This window comes from Balaenoptera physalus (genome assembly GCF_965194825.1).
Source record: "Balaenoptera physalus genome assembly, chromosome: 1".
Classification (NCBI taxonomy): Eukaryota; Metazoa; Chordata; class Mammalia; order Artiodactyla; family Balaenopteridae; genus Balaenoptera; species Balaenoptera physalus.
In genome coordinates, this window is record NC_138882.1 from 93243609 (window position 1) to 93268113 (window position 24505).

At 41.2% G+C, this 24505-nt stretch overlaps 1 protein-coding gene across 7 annotated transcripts in view; it reads right to left on the reverse strand.

The window, feature by feature from the left end:
• Positions 1-23928, reverse strand: part of TTF2 (transcription termination factor 2) — a 60576-nt gene extending 36648 nt beyond the window's left edge. For all 7 annotated transcript variants that reach the window (XR_014262453.1, XR_014262454.1, XR_014262455.1 and 4 more), the window contains exons 1-10: positions 23840-23928; positions 23658-23760; positions 21234-21320; positions 8437-8503; positions 6646-7617; positions 5934-6048; positions 5412-5594; positions 3476-3603; positions 2139-2220; positions 191-310 (exon numbers count right to left, since the gene is read on the reverse strand). Coding sequence is in view for 2 of the 7 variants with exons in the window: in XM_082458160.1 (XP_082314286.1) it covers positions 191-310; positions 2139-2220; positions 3476-3603; positions 5412-5594; positions 5934-6048; positions 6646-7617; positions 8437-8503; positions 21234-21320; positions 23658-23760; positions 23840-23867 (1885 nt within the window). In the remaining 5 variants the exon portion in view is untranslated. The remainder of the gene's footprint in view (positions 1-190; positions 311-2138; positions 2221-3475; positions 3604-5411; positions 5595-5933; positions 6049-6645; positions 7618-8436; positions 8504-21233; positions 21321-23657; positions 23761-23839) is intronic.
• Positions 23929-24505: the final 577 nt, after the last annotated feature.

Here is a 24505-nt window from a genome sequence, read left to right on the forward strand (position 1 = left end):
ACCTTATATTAAAAGGAAAAAATGATCACTTCTAGTTAGCGTATTCAGTGTCAGAAATGATACTACAGGAAAGTAGTCTAATGCTAGTTTTCCAATAAATTAAATATGACCAAAGGCATCCTTTCATGGCTGAAAAATTTCCACTCTCCGCTGCCTCACATGATTTAGGAAACAGCAGGCTTTTGAATACCATTTTTGGAAAGCCAAGCCAAACCCGTGGTTTTGTCCTTTTCTTTGTTTTTCTCTTGATTCTTCTGGGTCAGGATGAGTGCAATCATTGTCAGGGTTTTTCCTAACCCCATATCATCCGCTGGAAAATAAAAACACAAATAGGAGAGGTAACTACTTAGGGCAAAGAATCAGCTCAGCTTCAAGAGAAGCAGCCCCGGGCAGACACCAGCCCTGGTCCTCTGCTGTCAGTGCCATTCCAGTTCCCATGCTTTGCCTCCTCTATTGAAGCCTTTGTCTTTCTTATTAAAATGAACGCTAACTCTTGCTATTTATTTTGAGATCTAGGTCAAAGACATTTACTAGGACTTTTATAAAATTTAAAACTTATTATTTAGATCTTATTCGAGTCTCCGTGTTATATTGTTACTTATCCAATACATTCATCGATATCTCCCTCGGTTTGATGATGTTGCCTAGTCTTATTTATTTCTCTGCAAAAGCAAAAAGGTCCAGTAGATATAGCCTACCACCCACTTTACTACCACACTTTTGGAGTTAGAGTTAACTCAAGACAGTCCTCCATCACCTTAACTTATTCATCAAAGAAAGTCATAAATTAGCAGTTCTTGGGTACCATCATTGTGCCGATTACTGAGCTTATCCAATTTACTATTTATACCCTATAAAATATTATTATCCCCTTTTTAACAGTTTAAATACTCATTCTGACGTAAGCAGAAGTAAAATGTCACAGCATGGGCTCTGGTTCAAAGTCTGGTTCTGCCACTGTGCAGAGCTAACACAGCAGCTGACTACTCTCCTTTGGAAGGCCAGCTTACGAGGCTGGCCCTTGGCTGGCATCTGGAAACTTGGATTTCAGGAGGGGTCCCCCCATTCCCAGACTGGGTAAGAGTGGCTCACTGTGCCTAAACTGCTTGTACCAACAGTACAGTTTATGCTGAACACCTGCTTTCCTTCTGGAATCTCAGTACCTGCCAGCCTGAAGCTGCCTATGTGACCAGCCCCCAGTAAAAACCCTGGGTACCGAATCACTAACAAGCTTTCCTGGTTGGCAACATTTTACATGTGGAAGACTTAAGCACACACTGAGTGACTCCACTGGGACAGGCCTCTGGAACTTGAACCTGGTTTTCCCTGGGCTTTGCCCCAAATGCCTTCTTCCTTTGCTAATTCTGATCTATATCAAATCAAATCGCTCAATTATTATTCAATTTATTTGACTGTAATAAATTACACCCACGAATATGACTATATGCTGTGCACCCTAGCAAATCATCCAACCTGGAGGTGGTCTTGGAGACCCAGACACAGCCACTTACTAGCCATAGTGGACATTTGTCATGCTCTCTGGAAGTTGAGCACCTTGGAAAATTTTAGCGTGACGAGTCTGCAAAGCAGAGCCTGGAAAACTTACTTCCTGCCTCTTCTTCAGCTAAGGCACCGGCAGTATGACCTGGCTCTACAGAGCACTTACACTCACACCAGACTTCGATTCAGATGTGAGTAATTTTAGAAAAGAGGCTCCCTGTGAAACGCTTTCTACAGGAAAGGTTGGAGACGGCAGTGTTTGATTTTGGGGCGGCAGTGCTTTCTTCTACTGCTCGATGGCACAGAGCAGCCATGACGGTTCTTACAGGACACTCCGTTGGTGACTTGGCTTTGGCCATTGCGCCTAGAAGTCCAGCCCGGCCCTCCACATCTCCCAGAGATTCTGTGGGCCACCAAAGAATAAACCCTCTCTCTGCTTCATCAGCCAGAGTCAATCTCTACTGCCTGCAACCAAGACCTGACGGATCCTATGGCTGTGTACTCTGGAGCACGTGGCTTAAACTTCCCGCACCGCAGTTTCCTCATCTGTCAAGTGGAGCATTAGAGTACCTACCCAGAGTTGAGAGGACTGAACGAAGCACTGCATTTGTTGGCTCTTAGCCTAACACCAGACTCACCCAGAATTCCTCCTCGTGGCTTCTGACTTTCCCGCCATAGCAGCCAGGCTAATGCCTGCTTCTGGTGCAGCAGCAAAGGGATCTGACAAAGGTAATGACCGAAAGTTAAGTACCAGTTCCTGATGAGAGGTTATGCTGCAACCTGGCCACATGGACTCCATACTCTACTTGTTTATTTTCTATAAGTGACCCTCCCAATATCCTAGTTGTCAGATCAGCCGCTCGTTTCACCTTGAAGTCCTGGACTCCTCCCTCTCACCACACGTCCTGGTCTGCCCAGGACAGCTGTCACTGATGCCAGTCGTCCAGCATGTCTATCAAGAGCCGCCTCTCTCGCTCTCAAGTGAGAGTCCTGCTTTGTCTGCTTCATCAGCCCAAGTCAGTTTCTACTGTTTGCAGCCAAGACCTCTGACTGGTCACCTGACTTTTACCAGCCATTCCACTGGCTCTTCCTCATTCTCTCTTAAACGTGCCTCTCCTCTCTGTGGGCAATGTCCCAGTCCGCACTGCTAGTCATAAATTGATAGCCCTTTAACTGGGGGCCCACCTTCTAGTCTTTCCTTCCTCCAGTTGATCTTGAACTCTGTGACATAAATAACCTTCACAAAACATCCCTGCTCAAAATTCTACAGTGATTCCATGATATCTCTTGAGCCATTCCAGTCTAAGTTCCTTCACTAAGGCCAGGCTCCACAGCAAGGGACTCTTCCTGCTTAATTACCTCACCTGCTGCTCCCAGCTCAGGCACTGATGTCACCTGATCATCACTTATTAATACCAATCCCTGTATCTTCCCTCTGAGCACCATTCCCTCTAACTGGAGTATTTGGTTTCTATCCTATCTCTAGGCTTGCAGTTTCTTCAAGGCACAAATAATACTGCTGACCTAGAGTAACTTTTCCTTTATTTCGAATCCCTTTGTACTTTGCATACAGTCAGTCCACAGTACGTGACAATGCACGTTTTCTGTCTTACAGTCATTGTCTAGTTGTCTTACACAGGTTGTACATGCACTTTCACCCCAACTAGTCCACTAAGAGCAGCAATTCCTTTGCAACCTTGTGGCACCTATTGAAGCTCAATAAATGGATCTGTTACTGCTACAGACATATATAACAGTATGACTTTAAGAAAAAAAAAACTGCGTTGTTTTTTTCTTCTCACTGCTAAACAGAAAAAAAGAAAATACTGCAAGGGAAGCCACTTGAGCATTATCTGTAGAAAAGATATGTCAGAATGGCACTCTGATGGGCACTTTCACAGTAGCTGGTCCCCCTCGTCGTGGGCGCTGGGATACTGTTATAGGACACTCTGCCCTGTGGGCCTTCCAGGCTCACCTTCAACCCAGCCGGATCCTCTGCCACAGCTGTCTCGCCAGGACGTGACTCAAGTGATCGATGCAGCTCATCAATGGCTTCACTTGTGATTTGCCACACGGAGCGAAGGCGATCTTGGCTCATGGGGCCTGCGTACAAATCGAGGTTGCCTATAAGTGTTGCGAGTATTACGTCCTGGCCAGAGCTGCAAAAAGGCAATTCATTATTTGCCAGATGACGGATCTGTATGGACTAAAAATCCTTGCCTCCAGATTCTCCTAGACTCACAGGCTTCATTATCCCTAGTCTCTGTCTGTCTGTTATTTTTTAAAATCACATTATCAAGTGTTCTAATAGAGGACAAAATGAAGTGTAATAAAAAAATAAGAGAACCCAGAATATTTTTTTCTCTTTCGGCTTTGAAGAGGTGGCAGGGAAGAAGGTAATACCATGAGAATTTTCAGAAAAAAAGACCCCTGGGGCTGGATGCAAAGAAGAAAAGCCAGCAATAGAAGAGGTTGAGCAACAGGAAGTCTGCCGAAGTTCAGGCAGACAGGGAGACACAGCCCCTACGGTGTGCGTCCCAGGCTGTCCGCACAGCACCGAGAATGTGATACTTCAGTGCTGGAGCCCACTCATTCTACACAGAGAACTTCTACTGAGGTTCATTAATAAACACAAGCACCTTAGTTGGTTGCAAGTTTAGGGATGAAGTATCCAAATAAGAGATTTCTAAGACAAATAAAAATTAATTATTCACTTAAATATTAAAATGTTTTTAAATGAAAGGCTATTTTAATGGAATTCTTTCCTAAACATATTACATAACTTCATACCTTAATAATCCACCATAACTAAATTTCTCTAGGCAACTCCATCACCATGGTGATTACTGAATGATGCTGTCACACAGCAATGTTCTTCAAACAGTCTGGAGTACAGCTATGCTGTGCCACTGGACCAAGTACTTTTTCTTTTTTCTTTTTTAATGGAAGTATAGTTAATTTACAATGTTGTGTTAGTTTCAAGTGTACAGCAAAGTGATTCAGTTACATACATACATATTCTTTATATATATATTCTTTTTCAGATTCTTTTCCATTATAGGTTATTACAAGATATTGAGTATAGTTCCCTGTGCTATATAGTAGGTCCCTGTTGTTTATCTATTTTATACATATAAGTATGTTTTCTCTGTGCCCTTTTAGAGAGACCTTTGCTTCATCTGGCACCCCGTCTATTCCTTACCCCCTTCTTGACTACTGTTCTTCAACCTTTCTCCCCTCCCTTCCTCCTGTTTTCTTTTTTCTCTCCTTTTCCCTCCCTGTATCTCGAGCAGTTCTCAGTTGGGAGAAAACTGGCTTTAGCTTTTCTCCTCGCTGCCAGCCCACTCGAGGTCCTGTGTCCTGGTCAGCAAACCAACCGATCATGTTACATAGTTGAGGCTGTACCTGGGATCTTCATTCTGCAGGTGCCTCTGAATTCATTGTTTTCTGCAGAGTTCAGGATGGAAACACTCATTTAAATCGGGTGGTACTGCTCTCTGTGAGTCTACTGGTCATGGTCACATAGTCCCCTGCTCTGCCTCAGTGCACGCGCACACGCACACGCACACACACACAGAAGGACTATAAACATATCCACGGGCTTGCCTCCCTCATCATGATATGAGTTCAAGTTTTCATTCACAAACATTTACTGGATGACTCCCATACACCGACCACCGGGCCGACCGATCAAGGACCGTGAACAAGGTCAGTGAACAGGGCAGACACAGTCTCTGCCCTCACAAAGATCTAAATTACACTGTGTATAAACTTAGCTGAGCATCACGAGCTTTATCACACAGGCAACTCAGAATGGTTTCTCCCTTTTCATGGTTACAAAGGTATCTACGAGGCAGCATTTAACTCGTAGGTGTAGCGATTCCCACCAGGGCCAGGCCCTCGGATCTCACCTCCACAGCACTGATCAGACCCTCCAGGAGCCTCCTGGCGGGCAGCCTTCAGTCCTAGACAACCCAGAGGCTGGAGATCCCGGCCCTGCAGGGGTTTGGGAGGCACCAACTGGGGAGGGTCAGTGGTTGTTTTGGTGAAGTTACTCTGCTGTGGTACTTGAGTGTTACTCTTCCCATTAGTGCCTGCTCAAAAAACAAGGGAAGAACAGATTACACTTCAGAAAAGTGAAGGAATTCTACGCGTGAGGTGAGGTCAAGAGAGGGTGGGATCGCCGTGAGCTGGGGAAGACTTCCGAGAGAGCACAGCATTTAAACCGTTTCTTAAACAATGGGAAAAAGACTTGAGTCCACAGGAAATAGGAGGAAGTTTTCATAAATCACAGGCATAAGTTATAAAGGAAGCTCAGTAACAGATAACAAGATGAGCAGGTGAATGAGTCAGCCTATTCTTTACTGACACGCCTCTCGAATGTCTCGTGAAGTTCATGCAAATTGCGGGTTCGGGGGCAGAACCCCTTTTACCTTGCTCTGGGGAGAGGGCCAGGGCACTGAGCGCATCCTCCAGCTCCTGAAGTTGCTTGAACAACTTCTGACCCTTGTCTGGAAGAGCCTGGATGTTCACAGATGCCAGTGTTCTCTGGAAAACAGATCCTATAACGTGGGTCTCTCCTCTCAAGTCATTAGAAAGATAGTCTCAGATTAAAATAGCCTAAAATGCTAAAACTCTGAAATCACAGTCTTTTAACTATATGTGTGAAAACCAGAAACTTTTTTCTTTCTAAACCCAGGCGACTTACCAAGCCTGAAAATATAAACATAGCAAAAGGCAGAAACTAAACATCCACCGCTAAAACCTTTCTCACTTTTTTTTTTTTTGAAGCATGGACATATATACACTACCAAACGTAAAACAGATAGCTAGTGGGAAGCAGCTGCATAGCACAGGGAGATCAGCTCGGTGCTTTGTGGCGACCTAGAGGGGTCGGATAGGGAGGGTGGGAGGGAGGGAGTCGCAAGAGGGAGGAGATATGGGGACATATGTATAACTGATTCACTTTGTTATAAAGCAGAAACTAACACACCATTGTAAAGCAATTATACTCCAATAAAGATGTTTAAAAAAAAAAAAAAAAACCTTTCTCACGTTAATATATTTAACTTGTTTGTGGCGTCCCTTATCTGCCCACAGCAAGCAATGCTCCAAACGTATAAACAAAACACAGGTCAGTAGTACCTTCTGTTGTTTCAGCTGTGTTGTGAGGTACACACGCTGGGCTGCTGGGTCTGAAGATTCTCCCGTCTTGGAAACGCCTGAGTCAGGAGGAATTTTTCTTTGCACACTCTGACCAGGGCATTTAAGGTTCTCCTTCTTCTGTGAGTCTAGAGTCAAGGCAAAGAGCAAGGGGCTCCCTGGCTTAGAGGAAACAAAAACGACGTCACCTTCCTCACTGTCACCACCGCTTGTATCGGCATCTCGCCTCTCTCCCTGGGGATGCCGTCCCTTTGGAGCAGGCGTGTCCCGGGCCTCCAGCTGTGCCTGCAAATGGCCCTGGAGCGGACTCTCCCGGCGGGCCTGCGTGCTTGGGTCACTCTTCGCCTTTGCTTCTCTAGCTTCCCGGCTCTTGGGGTGCTCCTTGCTGAGGTGTCCCCCTTTCAGGGGCTGGCTTATCGGGTGTTGACTGTGAACAATTCGAGGCAAAGTCTTAGTTTCCCTTTCCCTTGGAGGTTCTGATTCTGTTTGGACAGAATGACTCTCACCATTTGACTTCTCCTGAGATGCAGATGGTCCTCTCAGCTCACTCCCACGGACCTGTCTGGATTTCATCTCAGAAAGGTTTCTTTTGTGCATCCCTTCAACCTCCTTTGCTGCACTATGAGACTCTGTCTTCTCCCCTCGCCGCGTCTCTTGAACAGCAGATTGTTTTTTCTTTACCGCCAGGCCAGATGAGAGATCTTTCTCCGTCCAGCACTTAGATTCAGGTTTCCGTTCCTTCTTTTGATCCAGGAGTGGATCTCCCTTTTCCCTTTGCTTCCTACCAGCTGTCTTTTCCTCATCTTCACCTTTGATGAACTGCTTCCGGAGGGATGGTTCTTGATTCTTGTCAACTAACTTGAACGGGTTTCTCTGCTGGCTGGAAGGATAACGAGATGGCTCAGAGGCATGCTGAGACTTACTGGTTACAGAATGTTCTTTGGAATTAGGATCCTAAAAGACAAAGGAAATAATCTTAATATAAAATATTAAAGCAACCTTAACATCTAGAATACCTTTTTTCAGAGGAAATGGAAACACAGTAGAAGCAGTCCAATTTTTCTGAATGTTCCTGGGAGCATTTCTCCCTCTAGAAAGGACTGCCAAACTCACAAAGTATTCGTTTCTTAACAGTACTTTCAATGCTTGGTTCCTTCTCTGTCCGTGATCACTGCTTTTCCAGGCCTCAAGGAACAGTAGTGACCAAGTCAAAGTGTTTTAATAATAGCAATAGCCACAATGTATACTTTTCATGAAAAACTATTCTCTCAAGATGAACTTTTCCCCAAACCTAAACAGTACCCTATACTTGCTTTGATTTTGGCTTTAGGAAGGTTTCACGGTGCAAATCCAGAATCTTAAGTCCAAGCTATCTCCCTACAAAAACAAGTTTCATGACCTTGCACAGTCTAGCTCCTCATGTACTGGATTTCTGTAGGGTCTCTCCTAATTCTCACATTCTAGAAGCTTATGAATTATACTCAGCTTATACCAACATCAAATAGATATCAGCCTATAAAAACATGCTGAAGTTAGTCAAGTAAGTTTAAACTTTTCCCTAAATAGCAGGATACTAACTATATTTAAGACCCAAATAGTCCTTTGAATTAAGAGTCCCAACAAGGTCCACCATGCTTAAAGAAAAGAACTGTCTTTCAGAGACAGTACAATGAAAACCAGTTTATACTGGACTTCAGGGTCTTTCTTTTCAGGTGATCCCACAGATTAAACAATCTTAATAGTCAGGTTTGAAAACAGATGAATAATTCCTACCTGCCATGGGATATTTCCACACCATTGCTTCCCCTCTGCCTTACTTCTAACACATCGGAAGAATAACCTAATAAAGTATAAAACAGAAATAATCAAATTTGTGAAAATACATTAAAACAAGAGATAAATTTGTTTTTAACCCAAGAAAACATCTTACAATTATCTGATACCAGCTTTCAAAGGCCACTTGAAACCAATTACTCTTATATATACGACATTTAAAAATTCTTTATCTCACAGGATATTTATAAGAGCTGAGAAGTGAAAGGATACAGATGTCATGGTAACCAGAGGATATTCATAGATTTATTCTTTTAACTCTACAGAATGACTGACATGGGAACACTGATCAGCAGGGACTGCTAAAATCAGAAAAAAGGAGATAAACAGACATTATGTGTCCCTAATGGGAAGCCATAATACTTCCCATAAAGTAAAAAACAAACAAACAAACAAAAAAACCAAGCCAAACCAAAACAAACAAAAACTAACCTGAATCTGGTCAAACTTGGATTCAATTACCGAGTTACAGGAAATACAAACAACAGAGGAACACATAAAACTAGACCAGGGGATGTAATCTGCAAACTCTTAACAGTGGGAAATGCTATTAAGATAAACAACTTCATTCCTTCAACAAGTAAATCACAAGGGAGAAAAAAAGATTGGGGAGACCTACTTAAGAGACTTAAAAAACCTATCAATCAACTGCAATCTGTGGAATTTATTTGGATCTTGACTTAAGCAAATGAACAAAACTACCAAAAAATAAACTATTTATAACATTTATGAATCTACTGGAAATCTGTACTCCAACTGGTTAAAAAAAAAAAAAAAAGAGTTCATATCTTTTAGAGCTACACACTGAAATATTTACAGAAGAAATGACATTATCTGGGATCTGTTTCCAAATATGGCAGGAGTTGGGGGGTGGAATGGGTAGGGTATATATGGAACAAGATTAGGCATGAATTGGTGATTGTTGAAGCTCATGTGCTGTATTATTCTATCCTGTCTAATTCTGTATATATTTCCGATCTTCCATTAAGAAAAAAAAGACTATGATCATTGGTGTACAAATATTTGTTCAAATCCCTGCTTTCAGTTCTTTTAGATGTTCAGTGTAGGTAGTAGCAGAGTTGTTGGATCATATGGTAGCTCTACGTTCCTCTTCATGATTCACAATAGCTACAAGGTGGAAACAACCCAAGTGTCAATCAACCAATGAATAACAAAATATAGTATATACACACAGTGGGATTTATTAAGCCAAAAAAGGAATGGCATTTTGTTACATGCTATAACATGGATGAACCTTGAAGACACTATGTTTAGTGAAATAAGCCAGACATAGAAGGACAAATATTGTAGATTCCACTTACACGAGGTACCTAGAATAGGCAAATTCATAGAGACAGAAAACAGAATAGAGGTTACTAAGGGCTGGTGGGAGGGAAAATGGGGTTGTTACTGTTTGATGGTTACAGAGTTTTTGTTGAGGATGATGAAAAAGTTTTGGTTATAGACAGTGGTGATGGTTACACAACACTGTGACTGTATTGAATGCCACTGAACTGCATATTTATAAATGGTTAAAATAAATATTATTTATGTATATTTTACCACAATAAAAAAAAAGAGGAATAAAAAAAAAAAGAAAAAAAAGACTGAATACAGACTTACATCCCAGTGCAAGACAGTCCCTGCTCACACAAACACTACCTACACTCCAGCTATCCAGAAATGGCTACTCTGTCCCATCCTCAAACTAAGCCACGCACTCTCCATCCTACTGGACTTTGCATGTGTACCATCCTCCATCCAAAGGATGTCCTCCTTATCCCTATTTGCCCACCATTACCCCATCACCAGCTGTCAAAGTCCTACAGGTCCCTCCACACCTAGTTCAAGACACACCTCCTTTGCAAGGTTTTCCCATATCCCCTGCCCTGTTCATTCATTGTACTGCTTCTGTATTTTTGTTGTATATAGTTGTATTACACTTGTATCTGCCTGTCTGCCCAACTATATTTTCAGCAACCAGAAGGCTATAACCATATATGATCTCTTCAATCCTAACTAAGCCTCGCCTTTTGTACATAATAGTTAAGTATTGCTGAATTAAACAGAACCCACTGATTTTTTCCTTACCCCAAATGACTTCTCAAAAACATGTAATCAGTTAAAAAAGAGCTTTTAAAATACATATTTTAATTGTTTAAATAGGTAATATACTCAATCAAAAAGTGTAAAATGGCAGTGAAAAGCACCCCCTCCTCATATGTTCCATTCACATCCCTCCCAAGTAACCATTTCCATTAATTTTTTGTTTGCCTTTCCAGAGATGGTTTTAATGCATATTCAGATCAATATAATATTTTATTTCTTCCTTCTCTACTCAAGGTACTAAATACCTTGCTTGTTTCTTTTTTTAATTTTAAACCTAACAATGTCTTGGAGATTTTTCTATAAAAACATATACATAAAGGACTTCCTTATATATATATATTTTTTTTTTTTTTTTCCTACAGCTGCACAGTTTTTTACACAGCTGCAGTTTTCCACTATAAGGATGTCCCATTATTTATTTAACCAGACCCTCTTGATGGGGACAGTTTGGTTGTTTCCAATTCTTTCCTATTAAAAGCAATATCACAACGAATAACCTTTTGTATATGTCATTTCACATGTGTTTTAATATATCCGTAAGGCAACTATCTATATCTCACACTGTGGATTAGAGCCTTCTCTGTTTTTCTTCATCAATTAGCTTCTAGGTTTTATTTATTAGTTCTCTTTTTGCTGCTTTCTAAGTCATTAAATTTAAGTTTTACCTGCGCTAATTCCTTCTTTCTGCTTTCTTTCCGTTTAATTTCTTGTTCTTTTTCAAACTTCTTAAATTAGTCCTGTGATATACAACAGGAATCACAACAGTCTGAGTCCTAACTCAAAAACAAATCCTGAGCAGGTCACGACCCCTCAACGCCATATTTTGCTTGGACATAGAAGCAAAGATAACAAGCCCCAAATGGACAAGTATTCCATAAAAGTCAAGTTAAAAAGAAAACAGGACCAGCCCCTCTCATACGAACTCACAATTTTCCCATTCAAACTCACAATTTTAAAAAACATGTACTGGTCTCTAATTTATCTTACTGCAATAGGATACTATATTGAACATATAGTTCTGAAAATTTCTGAAATGCCTTGAATGCATAAAAATTCAAAGTACTGGCTACTATTAGGGAGTACTATGACTTACAAAAATAAGTCAAGAACAAATTCCTAGAGCTAACACCTATCCTTCTCAAACTCTTCCAAAATATTGCAGAGGGAGGAACACTCCCAAACTCATTCTACGAGGCCACCATCACCCTGATACCAAAACCAGACAAAGATGTCACAAAGAAAGAAAACTACAGGCCAATATCACTGATGAACATAGATGCAAAAATCCTCAACAAAATACTAGCAAACAGAATCCAACAGCACATTAAAAGGATCATACACCATGATCAAGTGGGGTTTATCCCAGGAATGCAAGGATTCTTCAATATACGCAAATCAATCAATGTGATACATCATATTAACAAATTGAAGGAGAAAAACCATATGATCATCTCAATAGATGCAGAGAAAGCTTTCGACAAAATTCAACACCCATTTATGATAAAAGCCCTGCAGAAAGTAGGCATAGAGGGAACTTTCCTCAACATAATAAAGGCCATATATGACAAACCCACAGCCAACATTGTCCTCAATGGTGAAAAACTGAAACCATTTCCACTAAGATCAGGAACAAGACAAGGTTGCCCACTCTCACCACTATTATTCAACATAGTTTTGGAAGTGTTAGCCACAGCAATCAGAGAAGAAAAAGAAATAAAAGGAATCCAAATCGGAAAAGAAGAAGTAAAGCTGTCACTATTTGCAGATGACATGATACTATACATAGAGAATCCTAAAGATGCTACCAGAAAACTCCTAGAGCTAATCAATGAATTTGGTAAAGTAGCAGGATACAAAATTAATGCACAGAAATCTCTTGCATTTCTATACACTAATGACGAAAAATCTGAAAGTGAAATTAAGAAAACACTCCCATTTACCATTGCAACAAAAAGAATAAAATATCTAGGAATAAACCTACCTAAGGAGACAAAAGACCTGTATGCAGAAAATTATAAGACACTGATGAAAGAAATTAAAGATGATACAAATAGATGGAGAGATATACCATGTTCCTGGATTGGAAGAATCAACATTGTGAAAATGACTCTACTACCCAAAGCAATCTACAGATTCAATGCAATCCCTATCAAACTACCACTGGCATTTTTCACAGAACTAGAACAAAAAATTTCACAATTTGTATGGAAACACAAAAGACCCCGAATAGCCAAAGCAATCTTGAGAACGAAAAATGGAGCTGGGGGAATCAGGCTCCCTGACTTCAGACTATATTACAAAGCTTCAGTAATCAAGACAGTTTGGTACTGGCACAAAAACAGAAATATAGATCAATGGAACAGGATAGAAAGCCCAGAGATAAACCCACACACATATGGGCACCTTATTTTTGATAAAGGAGGCAAGCATATACAGTGGAGAAAAGACAGCCTCTTCAATAAGTGGTGCTGGGAATATTGGACAGGTACATGTAAAAGTATGAAATTAGAACACTCCCTGACACCATGCACAAAAATAAACTCAAAATGGATTAAAGACCTAAGTGTAAGGGCAGACACTATCAAACTCTTAGAGGAAAACATAGGTAGAACACTCTATGACATACATCACAGCAAGATTCTTTTTGACCCAGCTCCCAGAGAAATGGAAATAAGAACACAAATAAACAAATGGGACCTAATGAAACTTACAAGCTTTTGCACAGCAAAGGAAACCATAAACAAGACCAAAAGACAACCATCAGAATGGGAGAAAATATTTGCAAATGAAGCAACTGACAAAGGATTAATCTCCAAGATTTACAAGCAGCTCATGCAGCTCAATAACAAAAAAACGAACAACCCAATCCAAAAATGGGCCGAAGACCTAAATAGACATTTCTCCAAAGAAGATATACAGATGGCCTACAGACACATGAAAGAATGCTCAACATCATTAATCATTAGAGAAATGCAAATCAAAACTACAATGAGATTATCATCTCACACCGGTCAGAATGGCCATCATCAAAAAATCTAGAAACAATAAATGCTGGAGAGGGTGTGGAGGAAAGGGAACACTCTTGCACTGTTGGTGGGAATGTAAATTGATACAGCCACTATGGAGAACAGTATGGAGGTTCCTTAAAAAACTACAAATAGAACTACCATACGACCCAGCAATCCCACTACTGGGCATATGCCCTGAGAAAACCATAGGTCAAAAAGAGTCATGTACCAAAATGTTCATAGCAGCTCTATTTACAATAGCCAGGACATGGAAGCAATCTAAATGTCCATCGACAGATGAATGGATAAAGAAGATGTGGCACATATATACAATGGAATATTACTCAGCCATAAAAAGAAATGAAATGGAGGTATTTGTAATGAGGTGGATGGAGTTAGAGTCTGTCATACAGAGTGAAGTAAGTCAGAAAGAGAAAAACAAATACAGTATGCTAACACATATATACGGAATCTAAGGGAAAAAAAAAAAAAAAAAAAAAAAAGGCCATGAAGAACCTAGTGGCAAGACGGGAATAAAGACACAGACCTACTAGAGAATGGACTTGAGGATATGGGGAGGGGGTGGGGTGAGATGTGACAGGGCAAGAGAGTGTCATGGACATATATACACTACCAAATGTAAAATAGATAACTAGTGGGAAGCAGCCGCATAGCACAGGGAGATCAGCTCGGTGCTTTGTGACCACCTAGAGGGATGGGATGGGGAGGGTGGGAGGGAGGGAGATGCAAGAGGGAAGAGAAATGGGAACATATTGTATATGTATAACTGATTCACTTTGTTATAAAGCAGAAGCTAACACACCATTGTAAGGCAACTATACTTCAATAAAGATGTTAAAAAAAAAAAAAAAAAAGAACAAATTCCTGATGTTGTTGAAAGTATATCAAGTACTTGAAACCTTTACTGAAAGAATATTTTATAGTATCTGTTTTAAAGCCCACGCCTCAAAGACTTTCAGAAGAAGGGCAAGATTTGGAGAAAGAGGGAAGAAAATAACACACACTGAGCATCAACTATGTGCTAGGCACAGTGCAAAAAATGCTTCTACTTACATTTTTATTAAAATCAATCTGGGCGGGTTTCTCTGCTTTTAGGATAAAAAGTTTGTTACATTTATTAAACTGTAAATCAACAGAGAAAGCAGTGGAAATATATTCTCATAGAGAAAGCAAATACTGATTCCACTATGAAAAAAGAGCATAATTTCTACAGTATATTCATTAATTATTTTCCAGGACATAGGTTATGAACAATAATGATGAAGAAACCAGCAAGAGGTCATTCAAGGCCAAATCCAAGTCTCAGTTCCTCCACTTTCTCGGTAACCTTCATCAGCCTTAATCTCCTACTGTTAGTCTTACAGTCACAGAAGCATCTGGCACTTGAACACATCCAATATAGCACTCTAATGTGCAGATCGGACTGCTCGCCAACCTCCGTGTGTCCCTTATCCCAATTGTGTCACAGGGACCTTAGAAATATGGGTTCACATCTATATATGCAGCAACGGAGAAACATAAAGCTGGATTTCTACCTCATTCTTTTACACAAAAATTCAAGATGGAACAAAAATGTAAAGAATGAAACTGTAGGACTTCCCTGGTGGCGCAGTGGTTAAGAATCCGCCTGCCAATGCAGGGGACACGGGTTCAAGCCCTGGTCTGGGGAGATCCGACATGCCGCGGAGCAACTAAGCCCGTGTGCCACAACTACTGAGCCTGCGCTCGAGAGCCCGTGAGCCACAACTACTGAGCCCGTGTGCCACAACTACTGAATCCCGCGTGCCTAGAGCCTGTGCTCTGCAAAAAGAGAAGCCACCACAATGAGAAGCCCACGCACCACAACGAAGAGTAGCCCCTGCTCGCCACAACTAGAGAAAGCCCGCACGCAGCAACAAAAACCCAATGCAGCCAAAAATAAATAAGTAAATAAATTTATTAAAAATAAAAAAAAAGTGAAACTGTAAATGTTCTAGGAAAAAAATGGAGATGAATATTTTTGTAATCCTGAAGTGAAAAGGGAATGACAAAATCCTGCAGCTGAGAGAGAAAGGATTTAGTAATTTGACTACATAAAAGTATTAAACTTCCATATAGTAAAAATACTATAGGTGAAATTATAAGACAAAAGGCAAACTGGGGAAAGTAATTGCTACACATATTACAAAGGGTTAATATCCTCTCCATACAAGGATTACTTCTATGATACAGCACAGTGCACGACACTCTACAGCACCTAGTAAAAGTCCTGGCTTTATTGAGTGGAGTTCTTCATGGGTTGCTGGGCCTGAGGTCCTTCTGCATGGGCCTGGTTCATGCCCAAATGCCTCTCTGCCATCAGCCTAGATAATCATCATTGGGTTAAATAATCTGCATGTCAATTCTACCCAGTAACCAACCACACAAGGAGTTTCCTAGACATGCAAAGATTCAAGTTGTATGAAAAATGAAGTATTTTGAACATCCCACTACAACCAGTTATTTAAAGAACTAAAATAACTGGTTGGTTTTACCCAACTACAGACAAAAGAATATTACCATCTATTTTGACCCCATATCCTTGAGAATAAAAGCTAAAAGAGAGAGAGAGAGGGGAGAGAACATGAACTCAGGAGCTGGATGACAATGTCCAACATCTGTATATCGTGTGCCACATCATTAACATCAAAGCAAGGGTTGTTCCCTCTGGTTCTACTGAGGGACTATCATAGTTTTCTTTAATGCCCATAAACTGGGCATTAAAAATGCCCATGGCTGAAGGGTCAGTCAAACGCTGGTGAGTGGTACCATCTGGTGTTTAGTTAGAGAACTACACACAAAAGCAGCTTTACTCCAAGGTAACAAAAATGGGCATCTTAGTCCTACTTTGGTTTATACCTCCCCTGCATTACTCTGCTACGCCTGTCTCCTAGCTAGGTTGAGCGTTAAACATAATGGTTCAAGCATGTAAAGTACTTTAAGTTCCTGAAAAGAAAACCCAGTTTGGGGGAAGGAGAGACTGTACTCCCTGACATCATTCTCCAGAGTATAGGGGTTCCGGCTAAATGCCTTACTGTCTGCTAAGGAAGTCATCATCCATAGACACATTACCTATTTCTTTTTAAATTTCCAGCCTGTACCACCTATCAGGGTACTTGTTGGGTTTTTTGCTTTTTTTGCTTTGTTTTTATTTTGTTGTGTGTTGTAGAACTGTATTTTATTTGTCCTAAAACAAGCTTTTTAAAGCTCTAGTAAGTACCTCCTAATAAGTGTTCTAGATTTGGACTAAAAGAAATACATTCAAGCATTCTTTTTCTATTTTTAAAATAATGATCACCTCTCAGCCTCATCCACCTAGTGTGAAGAATATTAGAGACAAGTTCTCAAACTTCTGTCTTCAGCTTAGACCTTTCTTCGGAGCTGCCCACTCACTTTGCTAGCTGGTTTCATACATACATAAGACACAATGAGTCCAAAGCTGTATGTGTTAGCCATCCTCTACTGATGTTACCTTTCCTTCCTTGTCTTGCTTAATGGTAAACTCATCATCCATAAACCCAACTAGGCAACCATTTCCTGAGCACTGACCACGTGCCAAATGCCAGACTAAGTGCACCACACACACGGCCTCAGTGAACCCTCACAACCCAGTGAAATCGGGGCTACCATGACCACTGTCCCAGCTGAGTAAATGGAGGAAAGAACATGCTTAAACGTGCTTAAACACCCTACCAGGAAATGTGCCATATCCATTTCAGCAAGTGTTCTCCAGTCTAAGTGCACCCAACTCCACTGCCAGGGCTTAAATCCAAACCCATCTTTCACTTAGAGAAGGTGGGTGTGCCTGGAGATGGTTAGACCTAGGCTCAAATCCCAGCGATGCCGCATCATAACCATGGCACCTCAGATTCCTTTTCTAACCTCTCTAAATGTTTCCTCATCTGTCTATACAACAGGGATATTAAAACCTCTCACAGCAGATTCTATGAAGATAAGAGGTAAAGAACATGCCACGTAGTAGGCATTCAATAGCAGCTATTAGTTCAGTGGGCTCCGTGCCTCCACTGCCTTCACTTCCTAATCTAACTTCAATAGTTCTTCTTTTAATGCAAATTGAATGAAAAATTCTTCGGCGTCTTCCTACCACATAGAACAATATCTCTGTATGATTCAGGGTCCCCAGTAGTGTGTAAAGGAGAACATCCTAACTTCATGTACTAGAGGCTTACTGGCACCACTGTACTAGCAGAAAACAACAGAAAAGTGAATTTTTTTAAAATTCCATTTATAGAGAATTCCCTGGCGGTCGAGTTGGTTAGGACTCTGCACTTTCACTGCCGATGGCCAGGGTTCAATCTCTGATTGGGGAACTAAGATCCCGCAAACCACATGGTGCAGCCAAAAAAAAAAAGATTCCATTTATAACAGTGTCAAAAAACATTAACACTGAGGACTAAATTTAACCAAAAGGGTATAGTACTCTATTATGAGAACTATTCCATAATGCTGAAAGAAATTTTGAAAGTCATAAATAAATAATATACCATGCTCATGAAATGGAAGATCAATACTGATGTCAGTTCTCCCCAAACTGATCTATATAGGTTCAATGAAATCTCAACTGAGTTTTCTGAGGAAATTTTAAAAGTCGAGTCTACATTTTATATGGAAATGTAAAGGACCTAGAATAGCCAATCTTGAAAAGGAAAGGTGGATTCACACGATCTTATCTGATCGTGTCAGGATAGGCAAATAGATCAATGGAAGAGCTTAGCAAGTCCAAAAATAGACCCACACGTGGTGGTCAACCGATTTTTCAACAAAGGTGCCAAGCGTTTCCATGGGGAAAGGAAAGCCTTCAAAAAATGGTGCTGAAACAATTGAATCACATTCATTCATTACTATATGAAAAATTAAATGAACCTCAATTTGAATCTCATGAGGTACCCCAAATTATTGATAATATGAGGTAGAGCATAGACTAAACAAAAAAGCCATTAAAAAAAAAAAAACTATAAAACTTCTAGAAGAAACCACTGGAGAACTTTATGATCTTGAGGTAGGGAAAGATTTCTCAGAGAACACAAAAAGCACAGACCTTAAAAAAATGATAAATTGGACTTCATAAAATGAAAAGCTTCTGCTCCTCAAAAGATAGTCAAGAAAATGAAAGCCACAGATTGGGAGAAAGCATTCACAATCCACATATCTGCCAAAGGACCTGTACAGAGAATACATAAAGAACTCTCTCAACTCAATAACGAAAGACAACACAATTTTAAAAATAGGCAAAAATCCCCCAAAGTTATGCTGTATGATTCCATGTATGTAACATTTTGAAACGACAAAATTTTAAAGCTGGAGATCAGGTTCATGATTGGCAGGGGTGAACAGGGGGAAACGAGGAAGGTGGGTGTGATTATAAAAGGGCAACAAGAAGGATCCTCTGGTAATGGAACCACTCAATATCTTGACTGTTGTAATGAATACACAAAACTACACTTGATAAAGTTGTATAGAACTAAATGTATATGTACACACACAAATTAGCATAAGTAAAACTATCTTTACAAATGAGATCAGTGGATTATCAATATCAATATCCTAGTTATGATATTATACTAAATTTTGCAAAATGTTACCATTAGGTAAAGTCTACAGAGGATCTCTCTGTACTATCAATATTTCTTTTAATTGCTTGTGACTACAATTATCTCATTTAAAAATTTCAATTTAAAAAATGGGCAGGGGCTTCCCTGGTGGCGCAGTGGTTGAGAATCTGTCTGCCAATGCAGGGGACACGGGTTCAAGCCCTGGTCTGGGAAGATCCCACATGCCACGGACCAGCTGGGCCCGTGAGCCACAACTACTGAGCCTGCGCGTCTGGAGCCTGTGCTCCGCAACGAGAGGCCGCGACAGTGAGAGGCCCGCGCACCGCGATGAAGAGTGGCCCCAGCTCGCCACAAATGGAGAAAGCCCTCGCACAGAAACGAAGACCCAACACAGCCAAAAATAAATAAATAAATAAATACATTTATTTAAAAAAAAAAAAAAAAAAAATGGGCAAAAATTTTAAACAGATACTCCATCAAAGAAGATATACAGAAATGGCAAAAAACCACACGAAACAAAATGGTTTTCATAAATGGTATTAAAAATGGTATTCATAAAATGGAATTCAATCGGGCAATAATAAAGAATGAATTACTGGGGACTTCCCTGGTGGCGCAGTGATTAAGAATCTGCCTGCCAATGCAGGACACATGGGTTCGATCCCTGGTCTGGGAAGATCCCACATGCCGCAGAGTAACTAAGCCCATGCGCCACAACTACTGAGCCTGCACGCCACAACTACTGAGCCTGCACGCCACAGCTACTGAAGACTGCACGCCCTACAGCCCGTGCTCTGCAACAAAGAGAAGCCATCGCAATGAGAAGCCCACGCACCGCAATGAAGAGTAGCCCCTGCTCGCCACAACTAGAGAAAGTCCGTGCGCAGCAACGAAGACCCAATGCAGCCAATAAATAAATAAATAAATAAATTCATTAAAAAAAAATGAATTACTGATACACACAACCACATGGATGAATCTCACAGATACTGTTACATAAAAGAAGCCAGATACTAAAGAATACATACAGTATGAATCAAAACAATGATTGGCTACAGTGGGTGGGGGGATTAACTAGAAGGGATCCAGTGGCACTTAATGGGGTAATGGAAATAAATATTCTATATTTTGACTGGGATCTTGGTTATAAAGGATGGGTATATACCTTTCTCAAAACTCAACCGGTTGAACACTTAAAAGAACTGTGCATTTTACTGCATGCATAACTCAGTTAAGAAATATAGTAGTACAGGCAGTTTTCAGTTATGTAAAAATTGTGAAGATGGTACTTGAATGCTTATACTTGGGGGGAAAAATTTATCTAGAATATATAAATTCCAAACTGCACAGAATATCATATAAAAACATTACATCTGGCCCCTGCCTTCCTGGCCAGTCTTATCTTCTGAAGTCTCCACTTAAATATATGCTAAACTACCACTGAACCAAATGCTTGCAATTACTTCATGCCCCTGTACACTAATGCAGGATACTGATCTGTTAAATATGACCTCTTTTTTGCCCCTAGCGAATTCCTACTTATTTTTCAATACTCATGACAAATATCTGCCACCTATATAGACTTCTCTGCCCTTTCTCTGAGTTCCCATAGAAGGGAAACTAGCATTTATTGAGTACTTAACATACATTAGACATTTTTACACATTACCTCGTTCTACTACCAGAATGAGAAAGTTGACAAGTTAGTACAAGTTAATGACCATTGGTGGGCTGATGTTAAATTGGCTACTTGAGAGCTGGAGAGGGGGAGAGGTAGAGCAGTTTATCCAGAAATTAACCAGAAGTCAGGCTTCTCACATTAACCAGTAGCTCAGAAGTTAGGAAGTGACAGCCCAAAAGATATTCAATATATATAGAAATACCGTTTGTTTTTTAATGACTTTTAAAGAATAGTCAATCCTAGGAAAACACCTGACTGTAACCCCACCAGGCCAAGCAAAACAAAATAAAAAACAAATACACTTAGCTGTTCCTTTTGGACACTTACCTGTATTCTTTCTTGCCCTGTGATAGAAACAGACCCTGAAGCTCTACCACAAAGTCCTCATGCAATAAACAATGAGAAACAGGAATGCTAGAGGGAAAAAAAATTGAAGTTTTGTTTTAGGAGGCAAAGAATAGAGGTCAGTATCCTAAAATTAAATCCAGAATATGGGTTTTAAACTTAAGGGTCCATGTATGACCTCTACTGGGTTTGTAAATCCCACACACTTTTATGTCTAGGTGCATTCCTCTGGGGAAAGGGCCCCCAGCTTTCATCTTTTCTCATGCCCCCAAATAAAACATGACAGTAAATATACCTATCTTTTTCCTGAGGACTCCAGTTTAAAACGATACTGTGCTATGTGACCACTATACTGCAATACCTCCAAGCTGTGAATTTTCCTCAGGTTCTTGCATCATCCTTTTTCCTGATAACCTGTTAGCTGTCACTCAGTGTTGTTGGCATGCGAACTCTGCAAACACACTCTACTAATTTGCTTCATGCTGGGTTGGCATAAGTCCAACTCCTCCCTTCCAACTTCTTATTATGAAAGAATTTATGTATAACATTTGAGAGTGAAGATCTAAAGTACTCTCACATGACCTGTGGCATTTTCTTTCTGTCTTTTTGCTTATATTCTGGTTACGAGACATTCCAAAGAGGTCGAATTTATCAAATAACCATCTTCGTGTCAAATATTATTATACTAGTTTGTATAGCAATATGTTCTTATAAATGGTACGCCATATAAGGGCATTTTTCTCTTCACTTAAAACCAAATGTTATGCTTCCATTAATGTTTAACTCCTACAAATCTGAATGTGCTTTAATGTCTCATGAAACTTGAGCTAGGTACTGAACCTAAGAAGCTCCATATAGATATCAGAAATTAAACAGTAAACTCTGACATAATGATATGGTGTTGATAGCTTGAGTATTTTTGTTTGGTCCCTTCTATCTTAAGATTTAACACTGATTTAAATAGAGTCATTTTGTATTTAATTAAATTGGATCCCAGTAATTTCTTTCAAATGTAAAAACTTATTAGAAGGCTAAGGAAATATTTTCTCTAAAAATTTATTTTCTAAATCTGAAAAAGGGTAAAAATCTTCCACTTAGTTTCAAAGCATAACAAGAACACAAATCATCTAAATCATTTGGGGGAAACATGAGAAGTTAATATACGTATTGAAAAAATACTTTATTTTCTAGTATTGATATCCATTATGTGCGCCTTACATATGTAGAAAAATACCTTTTCTAAACCAAGTTCAGTAGAGAGCAGGAAAAATGCATAATGATGTGACAGTTTAAAATTTCACATAGAAACTGTGGACACTTGGTACTGTGAAAACATTAACACTTTATGAGAACAGTGTTAACTTTCCTCACTTCAAAGAAGATGCTTAATATTTCTGGGTCTCAGCTTTCACCTTTGTAAAAAACTAGACTGCTGAATCAGATTTCTGATGTTTCTTTCGGCCTTAATCCCTAAAGTAATTTGTTTCTTTAGAATATGAATCTCACCACTTAAATGCAGAGAATACTATTTTTAAAGGGGGCTGTTAATCTGACTACCAGAGTGTTTTAACTTCAAACATTTAAAAACCAGTTGGAGGGCTTCCCTGGGCTTCCCTGGGCTTCCCTGATGGCGCAGTGGTTAAGAATCCGCCTGCCAATGCAGGGAACACGAGTTCGAGCCCTGGTCCGCGAAGATCTCACATCCCGCGGAGCAACTAAGCCTGTGCACCACAACTACTGAGCCTATGCTCTAGAGCCCGAGAGCCACAACTACTGAGCCTATGCGCCACAACTACTGAAGCCCGTGTGCCTAGAGCCCGTGCTCCGCAACAAGAGAAGCCACCGCAATGAGGAGCCTGCGCACTGCAACGAAGAGTAGCCCCCGCTCTCCGCAACTAGAGGAAACCCGCGCGCAGCAACGAGGCCCCAATACAGCCAAAAATAAATAAATAAACAAAATTTTAAAAATAAGTAAAAACCAGTTCTGCCTAAAACTAGTGCAAAGCTGGCGCCAATTAATTTCTGCTATGCCTGTATGCCTCACTTAAATGGGAAGGGGGTAATGTTCAAGTAGGAGAAGGGAGGGTCAAGGCCTGACAGGTGAACAGAAACCCAGAACTGAAAAGGACCAGAAGGATCCAGATGTAGCCAATCCTCCACGTTATAAGTGAGGGAATTGGCGGCCCAGAGAGGGAAAGTAACCAGCCTTGGGTCACACAGGAAGCAATGGCGGAGCGTGTCCCTAACATGCCACACTTTCCTGAGATTACCAACTACTTAAAGGGCCCTGGCTCCGCAGACCAGGGGGTCCCAGCTCTCCTAGTCCTTGTGGGAAGCGGGGAGCCGGAGACTTCTCCTGGGAGGCCACGCGCAGTCGCAGGGAATCGTGCCCAGCTCGAGACCTACTCGGTGGCCCGCACGAAGCTGCATGTGTCCGCCCGGCACACGTAGAAGCTCTTTCCTTTATTCGGGCCATCTCGGACGCCGGTCTTCAGAATACATAAGGTCCCTGAGGAGAGAAGGTCGACAGTGATTACGCCACGCTAGGCTGACAGACCCCGAAGGCCCCTAGGACCCTGACCGCCTACCGTGCTGCGGACACCCAACTACTTCCATCCCGCTGCTTCTTTCCTCTTTCCCGAAACCACCCCCACCCACAACGCCTGCTTCCGCCTTTTACTCCGCCCCCCTCATTCAGGAACCAATCGTCACCCACCTCCTGTAGTCTTAACCCCCATAATTCACCGCCGCGGCCTTAGCCCCACCCACCCCAGCTACTATCCGTTAATCAGACGGGAAGTGTGCTCACCTGCAACCAAATCACAGCCGCCCTAGGCTCGCGGCGCGCCGAAATCAAAAATGAGGCGAGGGGGCGGAGGGGGGAACCTGGTCTGGCTGGTGGGGCGTGGCTGGTGCTAGAGGGAGGCTTGGGGGCTGGCAGGGCTTCCCGGACGAGGGAAGCTTTGCTTTGCAGGTCCTGGAAGACGAAAGAACGGGACTGTGAGCGGGGCGACTCTAGCGTATATTCATTTAAGATCTAGAGGCGGCCCTAGAGGAAACAGACGTTACAAACTCCTCTGCAAAGAAAGCTGCCTTCTCCCGGAGTCCAAGAGCGCCTGGAGCTTCGCGGTCATCTGCGAGCCGGGGCCTGGCGCTAGTGGGCGCCCTGCCTCCGCGAGGGGTCACTGGGGAGGGGAGGAGTCTCTGAGAAGGGGCCACCGCAGGAGGAGGCACTGGATTTGCAATTTAGGGGC